This window comes from Xiphophorus couchianus, chromosome 11, assembly GCF_001444195.1.
Source record: "Xiphophorus couchianus chromosome 11, X_couchianus-1.0, whole genome shotgun sequence".
Classification (NCBI taxonomy): Eukaryota; Metazoa; Chordata; class Actinopteri; order Cyprinodontiformes; family Poeciliidae; genus Xiphophorus; species Xiphophorus couchianus.
The window spans coordinates 5,591,165-5,614,800 of record NC_040238.1 but is presented as its reverse complement, the minus strand read 5'-3'; the positions used below and the strand labels follow the sequence as shown (position 1 = coordinate 5,614,800).

At 39.2% G+C, this 23,636-nt stretch overlaps 1 protein-coding gene across 5 annotated transcripts; it reads right to left on the bottom strand.

The window, feature by feature from the left end:
* Positions 1-178: 178 nt before the first annotated feature.
* Positions 179-23,261, bottom strand: sec24a (SEC24 homolog A, COPII coat complex component). Of its 5 annotated transcripts, none has more exons than XM_028031646.1 (24): positions 22,887-23,261; positions 18,403-18,900; positions 15,790-15,927; positions 14,805-14,882; positions 13,719-13,781; positions 12,732-12,892; positions 11,393-11,580; positions 11,214-11,316; positions 10,424-10,550; positions 10,188-10,297; positions 8,905-9,017; positions 8,612-8,730; positions 8,479-8,534; positions 7,629-7,835; positions 6,401-6,524; positions 6,095-6,253; positions 5,250-5,423; positions 5,054-5,164; positions 3,809-3,984; positions 2,872-3,009; positions 2,691-2,795; positions 2,527-2,619; positions 1,995-2,098; positions 179-1,268 (listed from the first exon to the last, which is right to left on the bottom strand). In XM_028031646.1, exons 1-24 carry the CDS (start codon positions 22,945-22,947, stop codon positions 1,154-1,156), a joined length of 3,321 nt encoding a protein of 1,106 aa, XP_027887447.1. In that variant the 5' UTR covers positions 22,948-23,261; the 3' UTR covers positions 179-1,153. The 5 variants fall into 5 exon arrangements, with proteins under 5 accessions (XP_027887447.1, XP_027887449.1, XP_027887448.1 ...); XM_028031648.1 differs by having other exon boundaries at positions 10,424-10,547; XM_028031647.1 differs by having other exon boundaries at positions 11,393-11,577.
* Positions 23,262-23,636: the final 375 nt, after the last annotated feature.

The window sequence follows — 23,636 nt, the reverse complement described above, 5'->3', positions numbered from 1 at the left end:
TAAGGTTACCAGGATCCGTTTAATTTGACATGGAAATCTTTAAATTCAAAGCCATTTCTATTTTATTTTTATGATAACTCAAGATAATCTAAATTGGCATATAAACTCCATTTCAATGAACCTGGAACTTATAACTCCAAAATAAAGATAATTGACCAACTAAAACACAAACTACATGTAAAAAGTCCCAAACTGTTTATTTTCTTAGCATCCATTTCAACTTATTTATACTAAAATCATCAGCATTTCTTCTCCTTTACATAATGCAGTCTGTTCAATATACAAGTATCAATAAGCAGGATTAAAAGATCAGAATGGCTTCGTCACGCCTGTGTTAAAGATTTCCCATATCCTATTATATTAAAATATTTCATATATAGAGTCAGTATTTAAACAGAGGTTTAATAATAAAAAGTGAGTTCCCATACAAGGCAATTATAGAATTTAATCAGATTGGGAGTCTCATAAATTAACAGAAGTCAGAAAATAAAGAAAAACAGAACAGCGAAGCCGTCTGAGGTGTTCTGAAAAGTCCAGAGAGAAAAGATGGCGGACGAGTTTCTGGAGGACAGGTCTGACCGACTGGACCTTTTCCCCGCCGCCGAGTCGACACATTCCAGGCAGCAGAGACGGCCGTTTCATCGGCCTCCAGGTTTAGAGTCTATGCTTTGTTCAACAATTATAATGACTAAAAAAGGGAAAAAGAAACACTCTCTCCTTCAGGTACGTTAAGATGGCCGAAGCTCAGCCGCCTCATAAACCCACTAAGCAGATGAACTCATGAAGACGAGTTTGATTTGTTAGTGAAGACAAAATGTGCTTTTGGAACAGAAACACTAGAGAGCGCCAGTCCTACATCTGATCGACACCTCGGTCTGACAGCATTGTTCTGAGGAAAAGAAACACTGATTCATCCGATAAACGCCATTATGATCAACATGGCCGACTCAGCCGGACACAGAAATGACAGAGTCCAGTTCCTCCGTCCGTCACAGATTCTGATCCGACGGTCCGCTCAGGATTTTCTAGGTGATGACGGATCGCAGCTGGAGGGTGTGTAGAGCGCTGCATCTTTCTGCCCCACACACACACAGACATCCTAACACACACACGCATACACACGGCGAACGTCCTCTCCCCGATGCACTGCTGGTTATTTGGAGATCTGCTGCTGCAGGTGGAGCAGGAACTCGTAGTAGGACAGAGCCGACTCCGTCCGGTCTTCGATCATGTTCTGCATGAAGTGAGGCTTCAGCTGGCTCTCGTCCCTGAGCAGAAAATTAACACAACAGGAAAATTCCTGCTCAATGCTGCTTTTACCCAACAAACGTTCAGAGTGCAACTATCAAGCTTTTATTTTAGGGACAAGATACTTTCTATTCCTGTGAATTCTTATACTTTTTATACCATAACATTCAAGCATTACACTTTGAAGATAAAAATAATACAAATTCACTATTAGCTGATATCACCGTTATCAAAATCTTGTTATGGTTTTCTATTTTCTACAGCAGGGACTTGGCAAACTAAAATATAATGGCCAACTTTGATTAGAAGTCCAGTTTTTACCCCATTTTGGACATTTGACACTTTGTTTTCCATCAAACAGATTCATCTTTTGTCAGACCATAAATCTTTTCTCCAGCGTTTATTTATTTATGGCATCTAAGATATTTTCTAACCAAATATCAGTGGGAATGCTGAGTTTAGTTTTGAGTCTTATGTATAATTCTGTGTGAAATTCATGCATTTAAAAGCCAGTTTCTATTTTTAAAACTGATTGAAGTTGTATTTTTAATTTCACCCTAGCTAAAGACTTTAAAAAAAAACTAAAACGTTTTAAAATTCATGCCTAAAATGTCTGACTGGGACTGTGTCTAGTCAAAATTTTCCCCAATAACTGTAGAGTTTATAGCAGTTTGAACAACAGAGATCCGCGACTTTATTAATAAAAACAGACGGTTTGGTTTGAATCATTTTAAAACAAAACCCACCTGATGATGTGGAGGGAGGGGAAGAACGGCCGCTGGTCCCTGAGCCAGCTGACCAACGCTCTGGTTCTCTGGGACTCTGCAGTGTCCAGCTCTGGAAGGAGACACTGCAGAGGAAACAACAGGCCTTTTAAAATACTACAAATAAAAAGATACAACCGAGTTACAGCATCAGCCTAGTGAGTCGGCTAAAACAGGAAACGCTTGGTTTCCTGTAAATCCTTAACACTGATGTAAAAAGTTTTAGTTCCACTGGCAGATTATTTCACTTACAACATGGAAAATGTTGAGTAAAATAATCTGCCAGTGGAACTAAAACTTTTTAAATCAATATTGACTTAAATCAAGTTAATATTTCTTGCTGAATAGTTGCTGGTAAGTTACTTTTATCTTATTTCAAATGTATTTACAGATATTTTCTCTACAAACAAAATTACATGGTAATATTAGTGTTTTTGCAGTGCAGTAACCCTGCCGCTGTCCTTATTAAATGTAGATTCATTATCTTTACATTTCGTTGCATCGTTTTTCCTACCAGCTTCTCTGGAACGGCAGCGTAGCTGGAAACTCCCAGGACTTGAGAGAGGAAGTTTTGGTGGCAGTTTCGTCCGATCCAAAGATACATCACCTGGATTAAAGACACAAGCGTTACCGTTTTGACCTTGTTAACAGGAACGTTCCCCTTCCCTCCAAACGCACCAGCCCAGCGTCCATGAGGAACGCTCCCTCCCTGCTGAGCTTCTCCACCGACAGCTGCAGGACTCTGGGCTGGGGGATGGTCCGCTCGTTGATGTTCAGCGCTCCCTGAGGACGACGGGAAACCAGGTGAAAATAAAGAAACGCAGCCAGTTAAAGATGGCTCCGGCTTCCTGAGCCGCACCTCGTCGCTCAGGTCGTCCAGGCGGTACAGAGCCGGGTGGATTATCAGCATGGCGAACGCCAGCGGCTGGTACTTCAGCTGGTACATGGCGAACACTCGCTCATCCAGCCGGGTGCTGGTTCCGGTTCTGAAGGCTTTCTGCAGGGAACACACAAAAACACAAAACAGGTCAATATTACAGATCAACCAGGTTTGATTTCTATAGCAGATTTCAGGCAGTTCAAGCTGCTTAAATCATAAAAACACAAAACTACAAACTTCTAAAGAAAACAGCAAACAGTCAACAAATGAACAAACATTATATTTGGAAGAGTGGCATCAAAATGTTGATTGGTTCATTGATTATGTTTTAAATCAACTCTGGCCAGCTGGTTTTACCCTGGATGTAAAGGAAGTCAGTGTTTCAGCTGTTTACAGTTTTCTGGAGGTTTGTTCTAGATTCATGGAGCATAGAAGCTGAATGCAAGTTTTCTCACAGCAGAAAGGCTTTTAGGTCAAGACAGGTGATTCGATTAATCTCTTATGTAACATTAGCGTGCTTAAATTTCCTGATTAATTGCCTTAATCACTTTTAATTGACGTAATTTATCGCATTGGGAGTTTTTATGCGTTTTACCTGCTGAGGCTGCTTGAAGTGAACCAGATTACGTAGATATGTAAACTTGTATGAACACAGAAACGTACAGGCGGATGTATCCAAACCAAATGTTCAGGTGAAGCTACAGAGGAACTCGGTTCTTTTGTGTTTCACTTAAAATGGATCTAATCCACAATCTAACAAATCCAAATGTTTCAGTAAAGGTGAGCTGCATAAGGAACAAATCGACACTTCATCTCTGGCCATACAAAGAAAAATCACTTCTTCTAATGTTGGAGGTTCTGAAACGTGACTCTTGGTACCAACACTACAGAGCTGCGATGGAAGCAGAGGCAGTACCTGTTTGAGCAGAGCCAGGATGTAGAGCGGGAAGAGGCGCAGGCAGGCCGGCGCCAGCAGGCCGGGCTGCTGGATGGTCAGCGCAGACTGCCGGTACGACGACAGCGAGTCGATGGCGGCGTTGGTCATGGCGTCTCTGGCGTCGCTCAGGCTGGACGTCACAGAGCGATCCACAGCTGGAAACAGACACAGACCGGTGGTTTCCATGAAACGCAACACTTTTCCATCGAGTTTCCAGAGAACAAGATTTCTTCAGAGTTCAGTAGTAACTCTGGTCTACCCTCCTCTGAATTTCTTTTTAATTAAATTATTTTATTTCTTCTTGAGTCTCATCCCAGTTTGATCTGGTGAGTAATTGTGACGCCATAACTGGATAAATAGAAAGTTTTTAAACGGTTAGCTTGTTCTGCTAACAGAAGCTGCAACATCTACTAAGTTGACAGACGTCGACAGACAGACTGAGCACAACAGTCTGTCTGTGTTTCAGTCATTGTGCAGCAGCAACAGCTGATTCGATGCCACTCAGCCAACAAAACATGTAAAGACACATTCAGGTTTACATTTTTATTCTCACTTTTATTTACTATTCAATAATTATTATATTGATTTAGCATAACTGTTGCTTTATATCTTTTGATTTTAGTTTGCAATGAGTTTTCTAGTGCAAATATTTGATCAGGTAAATATTATAAATGTTATTAATCTGATGTTCAATATATTAGATACAAATTTCCACCACATCCCCTCTTGATAAAAAACCATACAGTTATATTTTTATATTAATGCCATCAAATTTGATTTAAAATAGTTTTTTGCAGCCGAGTCCTCCACAGCTGGACGGTTCCTTCTTTCTTTTTCTTGTCAGAAACTTTTCCGTTTCCAGTTTGAGGATCAAAACTTTTTTCCTAAATTTCTTGTCAGACAATAAGAGTTATTTCTGTCTTCTATCTGCACCTTTGATAAATTATTTTAACTTACATTTAGAATAATGATGGAAGACCAGACACATTTATCTTTTTGTATAAATGCTAAGATTTAAAAATTTACTTCCCTCCAACTTGGAGGCTCTCTAGCGCCCCCTGGTGGCCAAACACTGTCTTAATGAACTGCTTTATGCCTAGTTAATGCAGATAAAATAATAATTAAACGGTTTGTTGCATGAAGGGTGTGGATATCTGTGGCGGATTCAGAGAAGGGGAATAATATCGTGACATCAGAGTCTGCGCAGCTTGGAGGAGTGCGTACCCATGCAGGCCAGCAGCCCAGTGACGGCCTGAACGTCGGCTCCAGCAAACACATCCGACAGAGAACTGACCACCGGGAGGCACATGGTGTGAACCCGAATCCTCCTCTCTCCTGTGAAGGGAAGACATTTTGTTTCATAAAAACAGGAGGAAAAAAATTGGAGTTTGACTTTCAGAATAAGAGCTTGTTCTCAAACCTTTGCTGGAGGTGTAAAGCAGAGCAGCCTGGAAGGAGACGACCTGCATGTCGTCCAGGTTTTCCTCGATGGACATCTGGACGGCGAAGCCGGCGTCCGGGTTGACGTTGGGGAGGGACAGCAGGTCCGTGGAACGCACAAAGAAGTTTCCGTGGAACGTGTGGATGGACAATCCTGCACGTAGAAGAAGAAGAAGAAGAAGCTTTATTTGTACAGCAACAAGGGAGTGCTTTACATGAACTAGAAGAAAAACAGAAACATTACACTTTAAAATGTTCAAAACAACTCAAATTACACTGCAGAAAATTACTGATTAAACTAATCAGGCTGCAGCTAATGATTAGTAATTGATTAATCATAAATAACTGATAAAGATTTATCTTATCTTATACATTCTGCACATTGTTCATTTACTATACAAGCCTATTTTTACACATTAGAGATGCATTAAAAGATGCAAATTAGCAAATAATTCAACTACTTTTCTGAATAATAAAAATGTGATCATATGAGGCAGAAGATGCAGCTAAAAAACTACAGCCAATTAATCTGTTGATTGTTTTTGGATGAATAAATAAGTCCAAATAATTTGAGGACATATTTACAGTTTTTTTTATCTTAAATGCAAAATGTATAAATTTTTAAACAGTTTAAAGTTAATTACTATTCTGAGTATGTTGTTCTTTTTTGGAGGGTCTGGATAGTCCAGTTAGTAAACTGATTAATTAATTGGTTGACGATGATTTCAATAATCACCATTAATTTAGTTAATTGTTTCAGCCATTAAGCTAAATTAGGGACTTTAAAAGTCTAGAATGAAATAAAAAGCTGGGAGGTTTTCTTGCCTTTGGTGCATCGTATTCTCATGACGGCCTCAAAGCCGATTTTTCGCGTTAAGTATCTCTTCAGATCCCTCTGGAAGCGCTCCACCTGAGCCGGGTTGTGCTGATGGTGATAGGAGGGGTAGTAATAAACGCTCCCTGCCGAGAATCTGGATATGCAACCTGAGAAACAGAGGCAGCAGCAGGAAACGTTTCAAATTAAACTCAGGACTAACGCAGCGACTTCAAGCAAAATGCATGCTTGTCTTAGCACCACAGCATGCATTTTGAAACCGCTGGTTGTTGGTCAGATTTTTTCTTTTTCCTCACCAAGCGACGCCAGGTCGCAGTACTGAGCGCTGAGCAGAAACAGGTCCACTGCCACCTGCTGGCCGGAGCAGTCCAGGGCCAGCTTCTTGTAGAAATCTGTTGCTGGGGATAAGTGCTGGACATCCTGGCAGGAAAACGAGAACGGAAATACCAGCCAATCAGCGATTTCCACTGAGATGCTTTCTTATAAAATTACCAACTGATCACAAAAATCTGTAAAGCCATTTATTAATTTAAGTTTCTAAGTTTTAGAAAACTCACTAAATTCAATATGGCTGAAAAACCACCTGGCACAAAAACCTGTTGTGTTTCTATTAAGCAAATTTATTTTCGTAATTCCAATTCGTGCAATTATAGACCATTAGCAACGTGACATCACACAAGATCTGCCCCCAGCTGGAGGGCAAAAAGCTGCTCGCTGACCATGACTGGCATTGGTTTAGCTGCCAAGTTGTCAACATAACGTGTTAACTCTTAAATGTACGTCTGATGTACGAAATAAAAATGGACACATTGCTCTGCTACTCATTGTCAATACTGACTAGATAAGGTCTGGAAAAGTTTTAATTAAGACAAAAATAGTGAGGGAGAGAGAAGTAGGTCAGCTATGCTAGCTTGACTTTGACAACCTTAACATGTAGATGTGCTGCAGAATTTGTTGTTTCAGTTCAGTAAAGATACAAAAAAGGCAACACAAACACCAACTCTGACAGATCACCAGTAGAGCAGGTGTTTAGTTAGCTAATCTACCACCGCTGGGTTAGCTTAGCTAATAGCAGCTTTGGCTAATCCATCACAGCGATCAATTATTAATAATCACAAAATAAACATGAACCCTGAAATTATAAAACTGTTACAGACTGAATGTTCTGCTCTTTGTGAGGGAAATGTTTGAGTGTTTTTTGGTGTTGAAGTGATTTTAAGTTTTTCTTCAACAGTTTTTCTGTTATTTTTTCCATTGCTGCGCTGAATTATTAACAGTTTCGTCTCCAGGTTTCATTTAGCCAACGGTTCTACTGCAGCAGCGCCGCTGTGGATGGGAAGGAAAAGAATCGTCTTTTCACCCTTATTCGAGAAGACGAAGGAGCGTTGGGCGCATGTGTGAAATTTCCAGATATAAACAACAACATGCAGGGATCCGTGTGGTTAATATGATCAACACATTCTCACTGCAGCAGTTCAGGATCTACAAAACTACACCCATCACCGAGTTTCCCCCAGTCTGTACCTTGGCAGACGCTCTCTGGTTGGGGTCCTCTCTGGACTGCAGCGCCCCCACGCCCAGGTTGGGCAGCTGCGTCTGAAAGACGGACATCCGCCCTCCGGTGGGAGACAGCAGCTTGAAGGCGGCCTGCAGAGCCGAGCCCAGAGCAGACTGCGTCTCCATCGTCTTCTCGAATAAGTTTGGCAGACTCTTCAGCAGATCCTGCACAAGCTGGAGAAAAAACAGCCAACATGGTAAAGTTTTCTCCTGATGCAGCTGTGGTCAGAGTTACTGGATAGAACCAGGGCTGGGCGACTTATCACATTCTATCGGTTATTGAAGATTTAATTTTTGGAAAATCTGGATTTTGTTTTCCCCCAATAAACTCTTTGGGTCTCCATATTTCAGTGTGACGTCAACACGCCCGGGGCGGCCATCTTGTTTTACAGCTGCTGTTTATTTGGATTTGAATTCAGGTCAAGAAAATGTAAGAGTCAGGATACATTTTTCTGTTTTTTAACGAGAATAAAGTCAAAATATTACAAAAATACAGTTGCATTAATATGAGAATGAAATAAAATTATTTCATTTTTACACTGAAATCTTCGGACAACAAAAAAATATATAAATTTTCTCATTAAAATAACTTTCTATTCTGTAGAAAATGTGTCTATTACCACTATTTTTGTAATTAAACAAAAATTATCTAATATTCTGTCGAGGATGGAAGTAAAAGCCACTTTTGAAAATATTTTCTATCGTTTGTCATTTCTTAAAAAAGCAAGAAATCAACCAGGTAATAAAAAATTAGAGGTTTTATTTTTCTGCCCAGTCCTAGTCAAAACATGACTGATGGATGAAACAAACCGCTTACCTCCTTGCATTCGTTAAGGTTTACTAGAAGGCTGTCTGGTGTTGGTAGAAAGATATCTGTGGATCAAACGTTAGAATTTCAATAAAAGCAGAAATACAGTAGCCGTCCAGCAGTTCGCTCCGACGCGACTCACCTTCGATGTCGGAGACGATGAGCATCTGCGGCTGGGAAAGCCCCTCCTGCAGGTTGTAGAAGTGGATGGTGCTGTCGAAGGTGATGAAGCCCACTTTGGTCCGCGAGTCTCCGGGAAGCCTGCGGCGCAGAAACAAAGCTTTACTCCAGTTTGCTCTTTAAATCAAAGACTGTCCTGAAAACGTCTTAAATATGAAGATGTTAAATATTTTATTAGAACCTGCTGACGTCCGGTTCCATGTGGATAAATCAGAATAAAGCTCTGAGTAAACTCCTCGTGTGATCGGTACGTACGCTTTGATGTTGTCCAGCAGCGACTGGCAGAAGACGCTCAGGTAACCCGTCTCCACGGCGTTGTGGGACACGTCCAGGACGAACAGGTAGACGGCCGGCTGCGGCGGCCGCAGCTGCAGAGGCAAGCAGGGAGAGTTACTGACAATAAACTACAATTATTAACAAATTACATTTTACAAATATACTTTAGTTATGATTAATTAACAACTTGAAAACAATAGACATTTTTGTTTAGGTCTATTTTTGTATAATTTTCTTTTTTAAATGGCATCAGACAAAACCTTTTCTCACCAAAAAATTTAACTAATTAGTTAATTAGTGTATATATATATATACACTAATTAACTAATAACATTTTTGGTTAGAAAAGGTTTTGTCTGATGCCATTTAAAAATGCTAAATCTTTAGCATTTATAAAGATTGTAGACTTTGTCTGTTATTCAAACTATATATATATATATATATATATATATATATATATATATAGTCAAGATTTCACTTCATTATATTCCCTCATTTTATTAAAAGGTTTTTTAGCTTTAGATTATTATTCCACTTTAAATATTTATGACTATAGTTTGAACACTTAAGGATAATTATATTTGTATCTCTACCTCAGCATTTAGTTTCATTATTTTCTTATATTTGTGATCTTACATTAAACAATTTAGAATTTAGACAATTTTTTTAAATCTCCAAATCAGAAATTATTTATATATATAAATAATTATTATATTATATTATATATCATTATTTATTTGTTTATTTTATGTCTATTTTTCTGGATCTTAGTCATTAGGATTTTAGAATCTTAATTTCATTATTTTACTTATTTGTTATTGTTGCATTAAAAAATGTTTATTATTTAAATGTATCTTATTTATTATTCCTCTTCAGTATTTCTGATCTTATTTTTAGCATTTATAAAGATTGTAGATTTTTTATTTCTACCACAGAATTGAGTTTTATTTTATAAAAATATCTCATTTATTTTTTATTGGAATTAATGTATTAAATTTGTCTTTTTTGTGATTTTACTTTAAGGATTTTCATATCTGATTATTGAAATTGTATTTGTTGAGTTTTTACACAACATTTTCTCAGCAGCATTTATGTTATTTTCTTTCTTTTCATGCTCATTTTGTCTGTTTTTCAAACTATTTCATGTCAAGTTAATCAGTCATTGTCGCCCTCATGGAGGCAAAACTCTCTGTATAAACAGACTTATTAAAATTGTTGTTCCTCAGACATTAATGCAGTAATAAAAATTGATTTTAACTCGCCATGTATTCTGAAGGAGCGATGAACTCAATAGTGGCATTCTGGACTTCTGGTCTTTTGTGCGGTTCGCCGTATGATCTGCTGACCGGGTTATACATAAACTCTTCTGGGACTAAAACACAAAAACATGAAACCCATTAAAGGTTTCACATTAAAATTGACATTTTTGAGAATAATGTTCAGATAAAATAGATCAATGCAGTGTGACTCTAGTCATGGTTTCTAAGCATTTTCTCACCATCATTTACTCGATAGCACAAGTTGCATTTCCATCTCCTCTGGTCCAGAAAGGAAACAAACGGGTTGATGTAGGTTCTGCAGGACCGACACCGCACTATGGTGCTGGACGTCACCACAGGAAGCTGCTGCATTCATACAAACACAAGAAAAACAAATCAAATGAGTCGTTTTGTGTTCAGTTTTGTCATAAGTTGTGAAAACATCACAGTTTGTATTTTCAGTTTATACAATCAATATTCATGTTTGATCATTAAAAGTCCAATATGTAATGTTTATCTCACCAATAACAAGAATATTTACAGCTGTAGCTTTCATGTTTCATTTAATCTTGTAAAAAATCATATAACTGTTTCACATTTCAACAATTCTTTTATTTTACAAAATTTCTGAAAAGAAGTAAGAGAAACACAATTTAATTATTTTAAAATACCTGATAAAGTAAAACTAAATTCAAAATGCTTTGGTAGTTTTGTGACTGGAAAAAGTTAAAGTGCATTATTTTATGAATATTAAGGAATTATTGACCCAAAACCAGCTCATTTATCTTGTTAAAAGTTATTTTTGTCCAAGGATATTTGTGTTTTTGCAGTGAAGTGACTAAATTCAGGCTGGTTAGAATAACAATCAAAATATTTTCCCCCACTTTAAATGCCAACAAGTTGAAGTTTGCAACAATGCTCTGCCTCTTGTTCTTCCAACTGTTTCACATGACGTAGAGAAACCAGTTTCATCTCCAAACGACTCAGAAACGAGTCCAGACTGAGCATCAGAAACGACCTGGGAGTTACCGAGAGGTCTTTGAAGGGGTGCAGCAGCAGGCCCAGCGGCAGCTTGGCTTTATTCAGCAGAGACTGGGTCTGAGGGATGCTGGTCAGCGTGCAACGGAAAACCCTGGAGGAACAAACGGAGCAATCAGAGCCAAAGGTGTAACCGCAGGAGGTGCTGCATGCCGTCCGTCTCGCCTTACTCTGGGCTGCAGTTGAGCTTCTGCAGGTCCTGGGTGAGGCAGGGCGTCGGGGCGGGGACCGGCGCTGGCGGCAGCAGGTTCCTCTCCTGCAGCAGGTTGACCACTCTCAGAGCCTCCGGCGTGCCGGACTGGAGGCTCATGGCCGCCATCGACGGGCTCAGCTGGTCCGGACCGGGACCGCCAGGCTGCTGGGAGACGGTGAAACTATAAACTAAAACATTCCTCGTATGGCAAGCAGTTTTAACATAAAAACCAACCTCAACACACTTTCCAGACATCAGAAAATACTTTGACTAGAAATATTACTTAATTAAAATATTTTGACTAGACAAAATACATATTTGATATCTCTGATTATATTCTGACTATTATGAAAGAAGTCATAATTACCATTCAGTTGCATGAAGATTTTAATTCAAAATATCTACAATTAATTACTGATCATCTTAAATAAATTATGACTCGTCATGAAGTATTTTTACCACATCTTGCTTTCTGTTCCAATTAGATATCTGAACTTATTTTTAATTTGGAAGTTATACATGTAATTTAGAGAGGAGGTCTAGAGGAACAAGGTCACAATTCAGACTTTAATCCAGAGCTTCTCAATTCCAGCCCTCTGGCTCCCTGGCCTCCAGGCTCCCTGGCCTCCAGGCCTACAGGCTCCCTGGCCTACAGGCCTCCCTGGCCTACAGGCCTCCCTGGCCTCCAGGCCTCTGGCTCCCTGGCCTACAGGCTCCCTGGCCTCCAGGCCTACAGGCCTCCCTGGCCTCCAGCCCTCTGGCTCCCTGGCCTACAGGCTCCCTGGCCTACAGGCCTCCCTGGCCTCCAGGCCTCTGGCTCCCTGGCCTACAGGCCTCCCTGGCCTCCAGGCCTCCCTGGCCTCCAGGCCTCTGGCTCCCTGGCCTACAGGCCTACAGGCTCCCTGGCCTACAGGCTCCCTGGCCTACAGGCCTACAGGCTCCCAGGCCTCTGGCTCCCTGGCCTACAGGCCTACAGGCTCCCTGGCCTACAGGCCTACAGGCTCCCTGGCCTACAGGCTCCCAGGCCTACAGGCCTCCTGGCCTCCAGGCCTCTCTGGCCTCCTGGCCTACAGGCTCCCTGGCCTACAGGCTCCCTGGCCTACAGGCCTACAGGCCCCCTGGCCTCCAGGCTCCCTGGCCTACAGGCTCCCTGGCCTACAGGCCTCCTGGCCTACAGGCTCCCTCACAGAAACAATAATAATGATTTTTAAAAATGCTCCATTTTCAGCTTGGCTGACAGCAGCACTTTTAGCTTTTCAGAGCCGATCTGCGAGAAAATGAACTGAATCTGTGACTGAGAGGCGACGTTCCCTCACCTGTTGGTACGGCTGAGGTCCCTGAGTGTACGGCAGCGTGGCGGCTTGGAGCGCCGGGTGAAGGGAGGAGGGAGGCGGAGCCAAGGTGTTCTGGTACCCGGGGGGCAGGGACGGGTAGTGGCCCAAATGCCGACCAGGCGGCCCGGGCTGAGCTGCACCAGCTGAGGTAAACAACAAAAACATTTAGACCAGGAGAATTAGTGACCTGTCACAATAAATCCACTAACAGCATAAATAAATTAATCTCCATTTGATTTATGGCTTTTCTCTTCAGTCTGTTTTGGTTACAACTAAACCTTTTTTTAAGGATAATTTTATTTACAGAGACTTTATAATTCATTTTATTTGCTGTTTCTGTTTTGTTTATTTTGGATATTTAAAGTGCCCTCCAGTTCCAGTGACTAGGGTTCATTAGAGTTTCATGAGGCTGGCGGGCCACCAGGCTTTATTTGCACCTTCCAACGGGCTCAGCTGGTTTCTGGCAGAAATCCTGATGAGAATTTAAAGTTCGATGTTTGAGAATGTGTTCTTGCATTATTATGCATTACCATTATTTTACTGGAAAATTGTCTCAAAGTAAAATTATTGTTTATCGCAATAATCTCTGGGACGATTTATGGTAAAGCTGTTATTTTTACAGGTCTAATTCCTGAGAAGCACACTTATGCCTCACATTAATCTGTGTATTATCACCATCTACAGCCGTTTCTGAGTTGTGTCGTCAAACTGATGCTGGGCCGTGTCTACTGGGACAGCAGTTTAAGAAATAAAGGATCTGGTCATTTCATAAAATTATAAATTATTTTGTAGAAAAGCTGGTTGACTTCAGAGAAGATGCAAAAACAAGTTATTCTTTACAAGAAGTATTTTTAATTGATGGTAATGAAGATTAGACAAAAGCAACAAAATGTCTGAACGTTTTCCTGCTGTAACTTGGCGAATGTGAAATGTGAAAGTGGTTTGTGTCGGAGCCAGAGGAAGCCGTACCCATTCTGTTGTCAACGTGATTGTAGCTGTTTGGTGCCTGTGGGCCGTTTCCTGCAACATCTCCTGGAACAAAAACAGCAGACGGGGTTTCATCTGTTAGACACCTGAATGTTTCCAACCCAAAGGCGATAAAAACTGCAGATGGACTCAAACCGCCGGGCTGCAACGATTAATCGATTAGTGACATAATTTAATAACTAATTTATTAATCGATTAATTATTAACTGGAGTACGCAGACTAAAAAAAATAAAAATATTCAAAATCCAAAACCGTACAAAAATCGGTATATTTTGCATTTAAGATAAAAACAACAATCAGCTTTTTAGTTTCATCTGGTTCAGATTCTGTGATTGCATTTTAAAAGCCCTGTCACAATAAGCAATAATCAATCAATTAATCACATGACAAATTAAAACAAGCTCAATAATTTCCATCTGCACTTTTATCACTTTTCTTTTTCTAACAAAAACTGGATTTTAAAAGTTTTCAGTCTGGTGTTTTGGTCTCAACTAAACATTTTTTAAAGGCAGTTTATTTGTTGTGTTTTGTTTATTTATTTTGGATATTTAAAATGTTTCAGTGTTAAATGTTCATTAGTATAATTATAATGCGAGAACAGATTCTCAAAGATCAATAAACTTTAAATTCTAATTACAATAATATTTCTTGAAAATGGTTGCAAAACAACAATATCATCATTTATCACAATAACGTCTGGGAAAATATTTTAGGCAATGAAATGTTTATTTTCTTACTTAAAAAAGGAATTTAGTTGTTATATTTGCATATATTTGCATTTCTTATACTGTATAACAAATCTGCAGAGTGAGCCAATTTTTAAAATACAGAGTAATCGATTACTAAAATAACCGTTGCAGCCCTAAAACAAAGTAACAATGAAGACCACAGCTATGGAAACTAAAGGTGACTGAAACCTTCTACATGGGGTTTATTTAAAGACATTCTTCTAATAAAACAAAGCTAATTGGCTGAAGTTTGACCACCAGAACACAGGATGGAAGATGACTGGAGGATCCAAACAGCACAGAACAGCAAACACAGCAACACTCATGACCTGGCCACACCTGGACATTCAACATCTCCTTCCTGGGTGTCGGGCTCAGTGGGGGGCCGGGCGCTGCTGGCTGCCCTCCAGCACTGAGCTGGCCTCGATAAGGATGAGGAGGGGGAACAAAAAGAGGGACGGACAAGGTCAGGACAGAAGGAGCTGTCGATTTATAATCAGAGACAAACTGGACCTGTTTCACGAAACCAAACAGCGGATCAACCTCCACATGAACGCTCCTGCCTAAAGTTCACTCTGCTCCTAAAACAACTCATTATGTAACGATCACGGCTTCCTGACCTAAAAGTATTCACACCCCTTAAACATTTTAAGTTTCGTCACAAACACATGTGAACTTTGATGTACGTTAACAAAACTTTATAAGACAGGCCAACTCAAGGCTGTACATATTTATGATGTAAAAAGAAAATGATATTTTGAAAGTGTGCTGTGTTCAGCCTAATTAAATCAGAACTTTCTAGTCCACAGCTGCGACCTCCCACAGACTGAAATCCTGAGACTTTTCCTGCAAAACACCTTAAACTCCATCAGACTGGAGGAAGAGCATTTCACTTTTTAAGTTCTGGATTTATGTCTGACTTTAACAGAAACTGCAGGTGTGTGTCTGGTGGATTTCTGGTCAAAACATGTTTGATTTTCATTCAGTGGGTAGAAAAATCATTTTACTCCAGCAAGAGCAGAAATACTTCAAAATAAAATTTAGGTAAACGTTAAAAGTACAGTGTAGTAAAAATACTCCTAAAAGTACATTTTTTCCAAAACGTTACTCAAGTAAATGTAACTGAGTAAATGTAACTAGTTACTACCCAACTCTGGCTAAATTGGGCCCCGAGTACAAATGCACACCACACTTTTCAGATCACTTCATATTCTACTCTGTTCTTACCAACCTCTAAAACTTACAATACAAAACACTGAATTGTTAACAAGTTAAATCTTTACGAGCAACAGTGGGATTGAAACCAAGCGGATGCTAAACCCACCATCAACTTTGGGAGGTGGAGGTGTGCCAGTGGCTCCTGGGGGCCCAGCAGGGGGCGCTGTGGGTGGAGGACCGTAGGCAGGCCTGTTGGGCTGGTATGTGTGGGGAGGCGGAGGGTTCATCGGTGGAGGAGCGGTGCCTGGAAAAAATTTATCATTAATAACTTTTTCTGATTATCTTCGACATTTTCCCATAGAGAAAAAAACTATTACATTTTTCTAAATAAGATATCTTGTTTATTTAGAGGGGAAAAAATCTGCTATCACCCATTAGCTTATTGAAACATGAGTTAAAAATACTATATTTTAGAGATGTTACAGTAAGGCTAGTGTTTCAGTTTCCAGTTGAAAAAATCCTGGAATGAAGCAGATCTAGAGCTGCATTTAGTGCCAATAATCATCTTTACAACCCAGTGAACACAGAGATGATTTACATTTATATCAGCACCGCTTCTTTTTTAATCCGACACATTTTACAGGCAAAACACTTCAACTTATTTCTCATCCAATGAAAACTTACAACAATACTTTGAAAATATATCAGCTTGTTGGACTCCATAAAGAGGAAAATAGAAAAATAATGACATTATTTGGAGCAATGAGCAATTTCTTTTTAATTAAAATCAAAATTTGGGTATATCTAAATTTTTTGTTGAAGTTTATAAATCAAAATATGACATTTTATAATATGTAACCTGCCATGATAAATTTAGAAAAAAATATTGTTTAAAACAATAATATTGTTTTGAATCTATTTTAAACTAATTACCCCAGAATAATTCAAGTACAGTGTCTATAGGATCAATAAACTTTAATTTCTAAAAATATTTAACTCTGAAACTGTAAGATATTTTAAATAAATAATCAAAACAGCCAAAATGATAACTAAAATATATTAATCATCAGGCTCAGACAGGGAAAAACAGGCAAAACTTCCAGTTCGGACTTTTGTAAAATAATAAAAATAATGTTTACACCACTAACTACTTGGTACTTTGTGTTAAATGTCTGCAGTTTTTTTCAAAATTACGGTTTGTCGAAAATGTTAAAGATACATAACTCATCAAATTTATTGCTTATTCTTATTAGAGTATAAATGAAGCTTCAATTTTCAATATGATTATGTCATAAATCAACTTGTGTAAACACCAAGACACCAGAATAATTTTACTAACTTTATAATCTAATCCTGGCCCAGAGTGACGGTCTTATTGAAACTATGAAGTAAAAAAAAACCTAAATACTGACAGATTATTAACATAAGTACCAATAACTTCTCAGATAGTGGAACAACTTTCTGCATCTTCTGATGGATTCATGTGATTTAGAAAATAATAATCACAACATTCTCCGCAAACTTTATGCGCTGTGGGCAGAAATGACACAATCTGCGATGCGCAACAGAAATTTCTCATCTCCGTTTGTGGCTTTTGTTTCCTATTTTTATCACAAATATGTGAAGCAGAAACTGAAAATAAAACTTAAAATATATGATTTTAATTCAGATCAGATCAGAGTTTGATCCGGACTTTGTCCAGAGATTGACTGAACGTGTCTGCGTGTGTGTGTGTGTGTGTTGGTGTGTGTGGGGGGATGGGTTTGTGTAGGCGTGTGTGTGTGTGCGTGTGTGTGTAACTGGGAGGGCCGCCGGCCAACATGTTCGCTGTTGGAGCAGAGGTCAACGTCCAGCTCCAACGTATCAGGCTGCAGAGACGCGTATCTTCAGATCATGTTACAATCAGAGTAATTACAGTTTTAGTTTTCAGCGCTGAAAACTAAACATTATTATAATACACAGTGAAGCAGGGGAAGATAAAACTATTCGCTTTAATAAGCTTGTCACAATAAATCAATTAATCACATGATAAAACAAACTCAATTTCCATTTACATGATTTATTGCTTTTGTTCTCTTTCTATTTAAATGATAAACATTTTCACTTTGGTTTTTTGGTTTCAACTAATCTTTTTTTATTAGAATAATTTTATTTACAGAGACTTCATAATTTATCGTTTTGTTTATTTATTTTGGATATTTAAAATGTCTTCCAGTTCCACTTTTAAATATTCATTAGAATTTAAAGTTTATTGATCTTTAAGAATCTGTTTTTGCATTATTATTATGCCATACAGTCTAATTAATTACAGCTCCAAGTGTCGTGTTCGTTCAGCAAATGGCCGTTTTTGGTCTATATCTGATTAAACAATTACTAAATTAGTTGATTATTATAATAATCGATTAATCCTGATTAATACTTTTAATCTTTTCAGCCATACAACATTTAAGCAGCTGGTTTGTGTCCATTTGAATCTTCATCACCTCTGGGTCTCAAATATAAAAGTGTCTAATAAATCAGCACAATTTTCTTCATTGTCTTGTTTGCAGAAACTGGCAGTGATTAAACAGCGATGGAGCTTGAATGAGCAGTTTAAGCTGCTTTGGTTTTATAGAAACTGAACCAGATAATTCATCACTTCAGGCTAATCTGTGTCAGCTGGACTTTGTTTCACCAACCCAGAGCAAATATGCCTGGAATTAAACTGTAAGGAGGATAGTTAGTGTGGGCCCCTCCGGCGTGTGCCCCGCCGTTATCGGCCTCGTCGGAGTGCTCCTACCTGGCTGAGGGTATCCGTGTATGGAGGTGGGCGGGGCTCCTGGGCCCGGCAGCTGGGCGGAGCCGTGGGACATGTGGGGCGGCGCAGCAGCAGCTGGATTCACATGATTGGGCGCGGGGCCCCAGGGAGCAGCGTACTGCCACGCTGGAGGGCCGGTGTAGTAGCTGGTGGAGGTGACAGCAGGAGGAGGAGGCGTGGCCTGAGCTGGGGGCGTGGCCTGAGCCTGTCGGGGCCCTGGGCCCGGACTGGCGGACTGAGGGGGGGTGTGGGACGGGAGAACGCCGATCTGCGGCCGGGTCAGCAGAGGCTGGGCCGGCGGCGGAGGGTAGGACCCTAACTGCGGGCCGGGCGGAACCGGCTGGTACGGCCCAGAAGCGTACAGAGCGGGGCTGGGGGGGCCCAATACTTTGGCCTGCATCGGGTTGTAGGCCGGCTGGTGATTCATGCCGTAGCCGACCCCCGGCGGCTGCTGCAGAGCAACGGGATTCTGTGACGGACCTGCAGATCAGGAGAAAAACAAATGAAGACTGTTAGGAATGCACCGAGTTTACCGACCTTCAACAAGCCAATTCAGAGCTTGGCTGATACCAAGTCTTCGTCTGCAATGCTGTTAAATATCAGTTGTGCACCGACTTATCGGCGCTGATTTCCATACTTTTAGGAGATCGGCCGATCTTTTCTACCTCAGCAAAGGTCTAAAAATCAGCCGCTGTCGCCTTTTGCTCTGCAGGGAAAGGTTTGACTGACGGACCGGCTCAGCTCAGGTCCAAATGTTTGCAGTTAACAAATATTAACTCAGCAACTTTCTTGTTATATTTAGCAACATTTCAGACAGAAAAAAATTATTTCAGCCAAAATAGAAATTAGCTGGTCAGTTAAAAAAAAATTTAAACAATCGGTAACTGGGGATAGAACAGAAAACTGCAATCAGTGCATTCCTACTAAATATAGCAATAAAGACGCTGAGTTGCCAACATCTGTAAACTCGTCAGTCAAACCTCTCACTGCAGAGCAGATGATTTTTAGACCTTAGCTGAGGTAGAAAATATCGGCCTCAACTGACAGTATCGGCCAATCGCCCAAAATTAAGGAAATCTGAGGCAATAAATCGTCTGCCTGATAAATCGATGCACCCACCCCTACTTGTTAAAAATTAAACTTTTCTGCTACTCAAAACAACAAACGCAGAAACTCAAAAGTCCTCACTCACCCAGATTTTAGGGCTGCAACTAAAGACCGTTTTAGTAATCAATTATTCGGATAAGAAATCGTCACATTTTGCAGATTTTTTAATTTAAACACTTCAGCCCTTTTTACACTTTATTAGAAATCAATTAGATGATACAAATAAGAAAAACATTTTTACATTTTATTGAATAAAATGCAACATCACAACATTTATTTGTACCAAAAGATGCATCTGCAGCTAAAGAAATACTGTCTAATAATCTGCTGATTATTTTTTATTAAATTAATAAATCTCTTATGAAGGTGCTTAATAAGATATTTGTTTTTTTACTGAATTTAAAGCAGGCGAAGATAAAAATGTAATTTGAGTCGTTCTGGGTAGAACAGACTTACAGATGAAGAAATGCTAAATGTTTATATTTTTGTACAGTTTTGGTTTTTATTGCTGCTGAGTGTTTGTCTTTTTAAGGCCTGTATGCTCCAGTTAATGATGAACTGATTACTAAATTAGTTGGATTATTTCAATGATCGATTAATCGTGATTAATTACATTAATCGTTTCAGCCCCACTACGTTTGATCACGTACTTTACTGTCTTCTTAAAGTTTCATCTCTCAGAGTGAAGTTGTGTTTTAGATGGACCAATCCGGTCACATTAACTCCAAACTCTTCCAAAGAGGTTAAATTCAATCCAAGAATCGCTCAAAAATGCATCAACTGAGCGCTGAGCTGCAGCCAAAGGTCTAATCTGCTTACTGGGATTTAATTGAGCAGGATCTGAAACCACAGCCAATCAAACTATTTTACTGAATCAGCATTATTGGACATTTTCCCCTCAGTTTCATAAATACAGGATATAAAACCTCATCAGATAGATTATCTAAAGCATTTTCAACAAGATGAGAAACATTTCAAATGATTACAGTTTATTAATTTATAACATAATTGAAAAGGAGTTTGCTACCGTTCTCCAAGACTCTCTCAACACATGCAAGAGAAAAGAAAAGAGCAATTACACAAAAAAGGACAATATTCAGTTTCTCATTTCTATGCATCTTTGCAGAACATTTATGAACTAAATCTTTAGGTTCAGATATATTTATCATCCAGGACAATCGGATGAGATCAGAACAATGCCTCCAGAAATTTCACACAAATCAAATCGCAGTATGAATTTACAAAGGTAAACTAGCCTTTAGACAATATTATTACTGAAAAGTTTGACTGCAAGACCATCACTGATACGCAGTACAGTTTTTAAAATAATGAATATTTAAATATAATAAATATTATGAAAACTAATCACAGTCACTCATTTGCGTCAGGAATCACTCCAAGTGGCTCGTTCTTATTGTCACATTACTTTCAGCAGCCGCTCTGCGATAACAGACACTCATTATGTCACAAATAATAAAAAGTGTTGGAAATAAAATCTGGAAAAATGAGTCACAGGAAGAAACTTTTGATTCATTTATAATTTTACAGAAGGATTCTTCAACAATCCTTTTGTTTTCTCTGTTTTTCTGTCCTGATAGACAAAGTTCTGTTTTAAAATCACATCAAATCTGACTGGAGAAATCAAACACATATACCAGGTACATTAAGGATTGTTGCAATATCAATAAATTAATCACCTGATAAATTAAAATGATCTCAATAATTTCAATTTGAATGATTTATCGTTTTCTTTCTACCAAAAACGGGGTGATAAAAGTCTGGTGCTTTTTAATTATTCATTTTATTTGTTGTTTCTTTTGTTTATTTATTTTGGATATTTAAAATGTCCTTCAGTTCCAGAGTTAAATGTTCATTAGAATTTAAAGTTTATTGATATTTGAGAATGAGCGTTAAGATGCCATTACCGTTATATTAATGGAAAACAACAATATATTCCAACTTCTTTATTGTCCAGCATAAAAAAGAAGGTGGTAAATTTCACTTCGACTGAATGGAGTTTAAAATGACGACCTGTCGCTGCACACTGCTGATCAGCTGGCTGCCGCACTGTCTGGAAAGGTTTCCGGTGGTAAAAACATGAAGTGCAGCATTTACTAAAGGCTAAGTAAGCTCATTTTCAATAAATACTTATGTATTATGACTGAAAATTACTCATCACTCAAACCACTGCTAACTTTGACTTTGTCCTGTATTTTTGCTCATGTGTGCATCAAACTGTTTAAGTATTGTAATATTCAGCGGCTGTGGGAATAAATCTAGCTTTTCTATTTAATTGCATTTTGTAATAAATTTTGATTGAAATGTTTTGAATAAAGTTCGTGATGTTGTGAAACCAGTATACGTCGGCTGATAATGCCAACAGGATCTCACACTGTACACAAACATGACATCTTTAAGATGTTTTTAACAGACAGCAGGTGTCAAATCCAAAGCAATATATAAAGATTAATGAGAATTTTGTCTTAAATGAAGCTTGGAGAAGAAATAAACTGGAGATGTATAAAGTCAGCAGTAAAGGAAAAGTTATTTTCACGCATCAACAATAAAAGCTGCAGAATGCTTACATCAGCAATCACTAAGTGTGTGTAGATTTTTTCTGATCTCAAAGGAATGTGATTAAAATGTGTAAATAATCAGATGATGTCTCAGGCTGGAAGAAATCATGTGGATCATCCCCAAACTGCCACATGTACAGAGAAAGGCAGAACACAAGTTGCTTCTGTTTGGCTCTATATTCTGTTATTGCACAACAAAGAACCAGCCAGTAAACATAGAGGGGAACATGGCTGTCTGACAAATTATTCTGGTGAAAACTCCCTGGAGAAAAGAGGAAAAGACGAGCTGGATGTTTCTGAATAGCTTCAGTTTGGCTGATGAGCTAAAGAGCTAATCTAAAGTAAAACCCAACCACTTTCTGAGCGTCTTGAATATGAATGTTAATGTTTTTAAACATATGATAACATTTTACTGAATAATGACTTCCTTTCCTCAACACATTAAGTTTATTGAGGTTATAAATTAACTGCTCATTTGACACGCATTGAGTCCGAACATTTCCACTACCTTCATAATGTAATCTAAATAATAAAACTAATTGTTACAGCTCTAGAAGTCTTCAGTTCACTCTTCAGAAACTATTTCTGTCGTCTTAAATTAGGTATCGGGTCGAGATTAATCATGGGTTAACCTGACAGCTCATGCTTATGCTACAACCTCTCCAAGTAAAGCCAGCTAACGGGTAACCTCAGTCCAAAACGTCTCCTGACTCCAGCTAACAGCGTTAGCTCACATGCTACATCGAAACGAACCGCCTTCACACACGTTAAAAAGTTACTCACCGTTCGTGTACGTCTGTCCCGTCCCAGTCCCGTTCTGGGAGTTGAACCCGGCGGTTGACATGTTGAAACGGACACCAGAATCTAATTTAGAGGTTCTCGGATGACTGCTCTGAAAGCTAGCTGGCTAGCTCTGACCGTCGCGGGATAAACGCTCAAACCTGTGGCTGTGACGGTGAAAGCTCACAGTAAGGAGCAAAGTCCGAGGCGGAAATAATCTGCTTACTTTACAGGTGTTGATTGGGCGATCGTTTCACTGTCACTAAACCATGATTAGTACCTCAAGACCCGGTTCGACAACCCACAGGTTGGTCAACGACGGGCCTGCTCAGAGTAAATCTTCTCCCCTTTCACCGGAAGTTGGGATCACCCAGCAGGATCAACGTAAAAAATGGTTGGGCATGCGCAGTATGTACACGTGGCATTTCCTCCTGTGCACAGGATTTTTTCAGAGTACCAGAAACAAAACGGACTGAGATTTTACTACATCAAAACATTTTCCCCATCCAAAACCTCAGACCAGCTTCATAACCCTCATATATAAAGACTCAAAGCCAGTTTACACCCTGAACTCTCACATGCACCAACTATATGGTGGTCATGTGTGTATGACTGTATTCATACATTTAACTGATTTAATACTGTAAATACCACCATATTTGTGTTTATGTTGTATTTATTCTTACAGTGTTTGCACTGTCTTGGAGCTGGCTTTGATCTCATAGTACATGTGTACAGTGGAAAACAATAAAT

Coding starts and splice junctions, on each gene's coding strand:
- sec24a (XM_028031646.1), bottom strand. CDS start 22,947: ATGTCAACCGCCGGGTTCAACTCCCAGAACGGGACTGGGACGGGACAG. Junction 14,883..15,789: donor TCCACCTCCCAAAGTTGATG/GTGGGTTTAGCA, acceptor TATCGAGGCCAG/CTCAGTGCTGGAGGGCAGCC. Junction 8,731..8,904: donor CTGCTGGACAACATCAAAGC/GTACGTACCGAT, acceptor TCTGCGCCGCAG/GCTTCCCGGAGACTCGCGGA.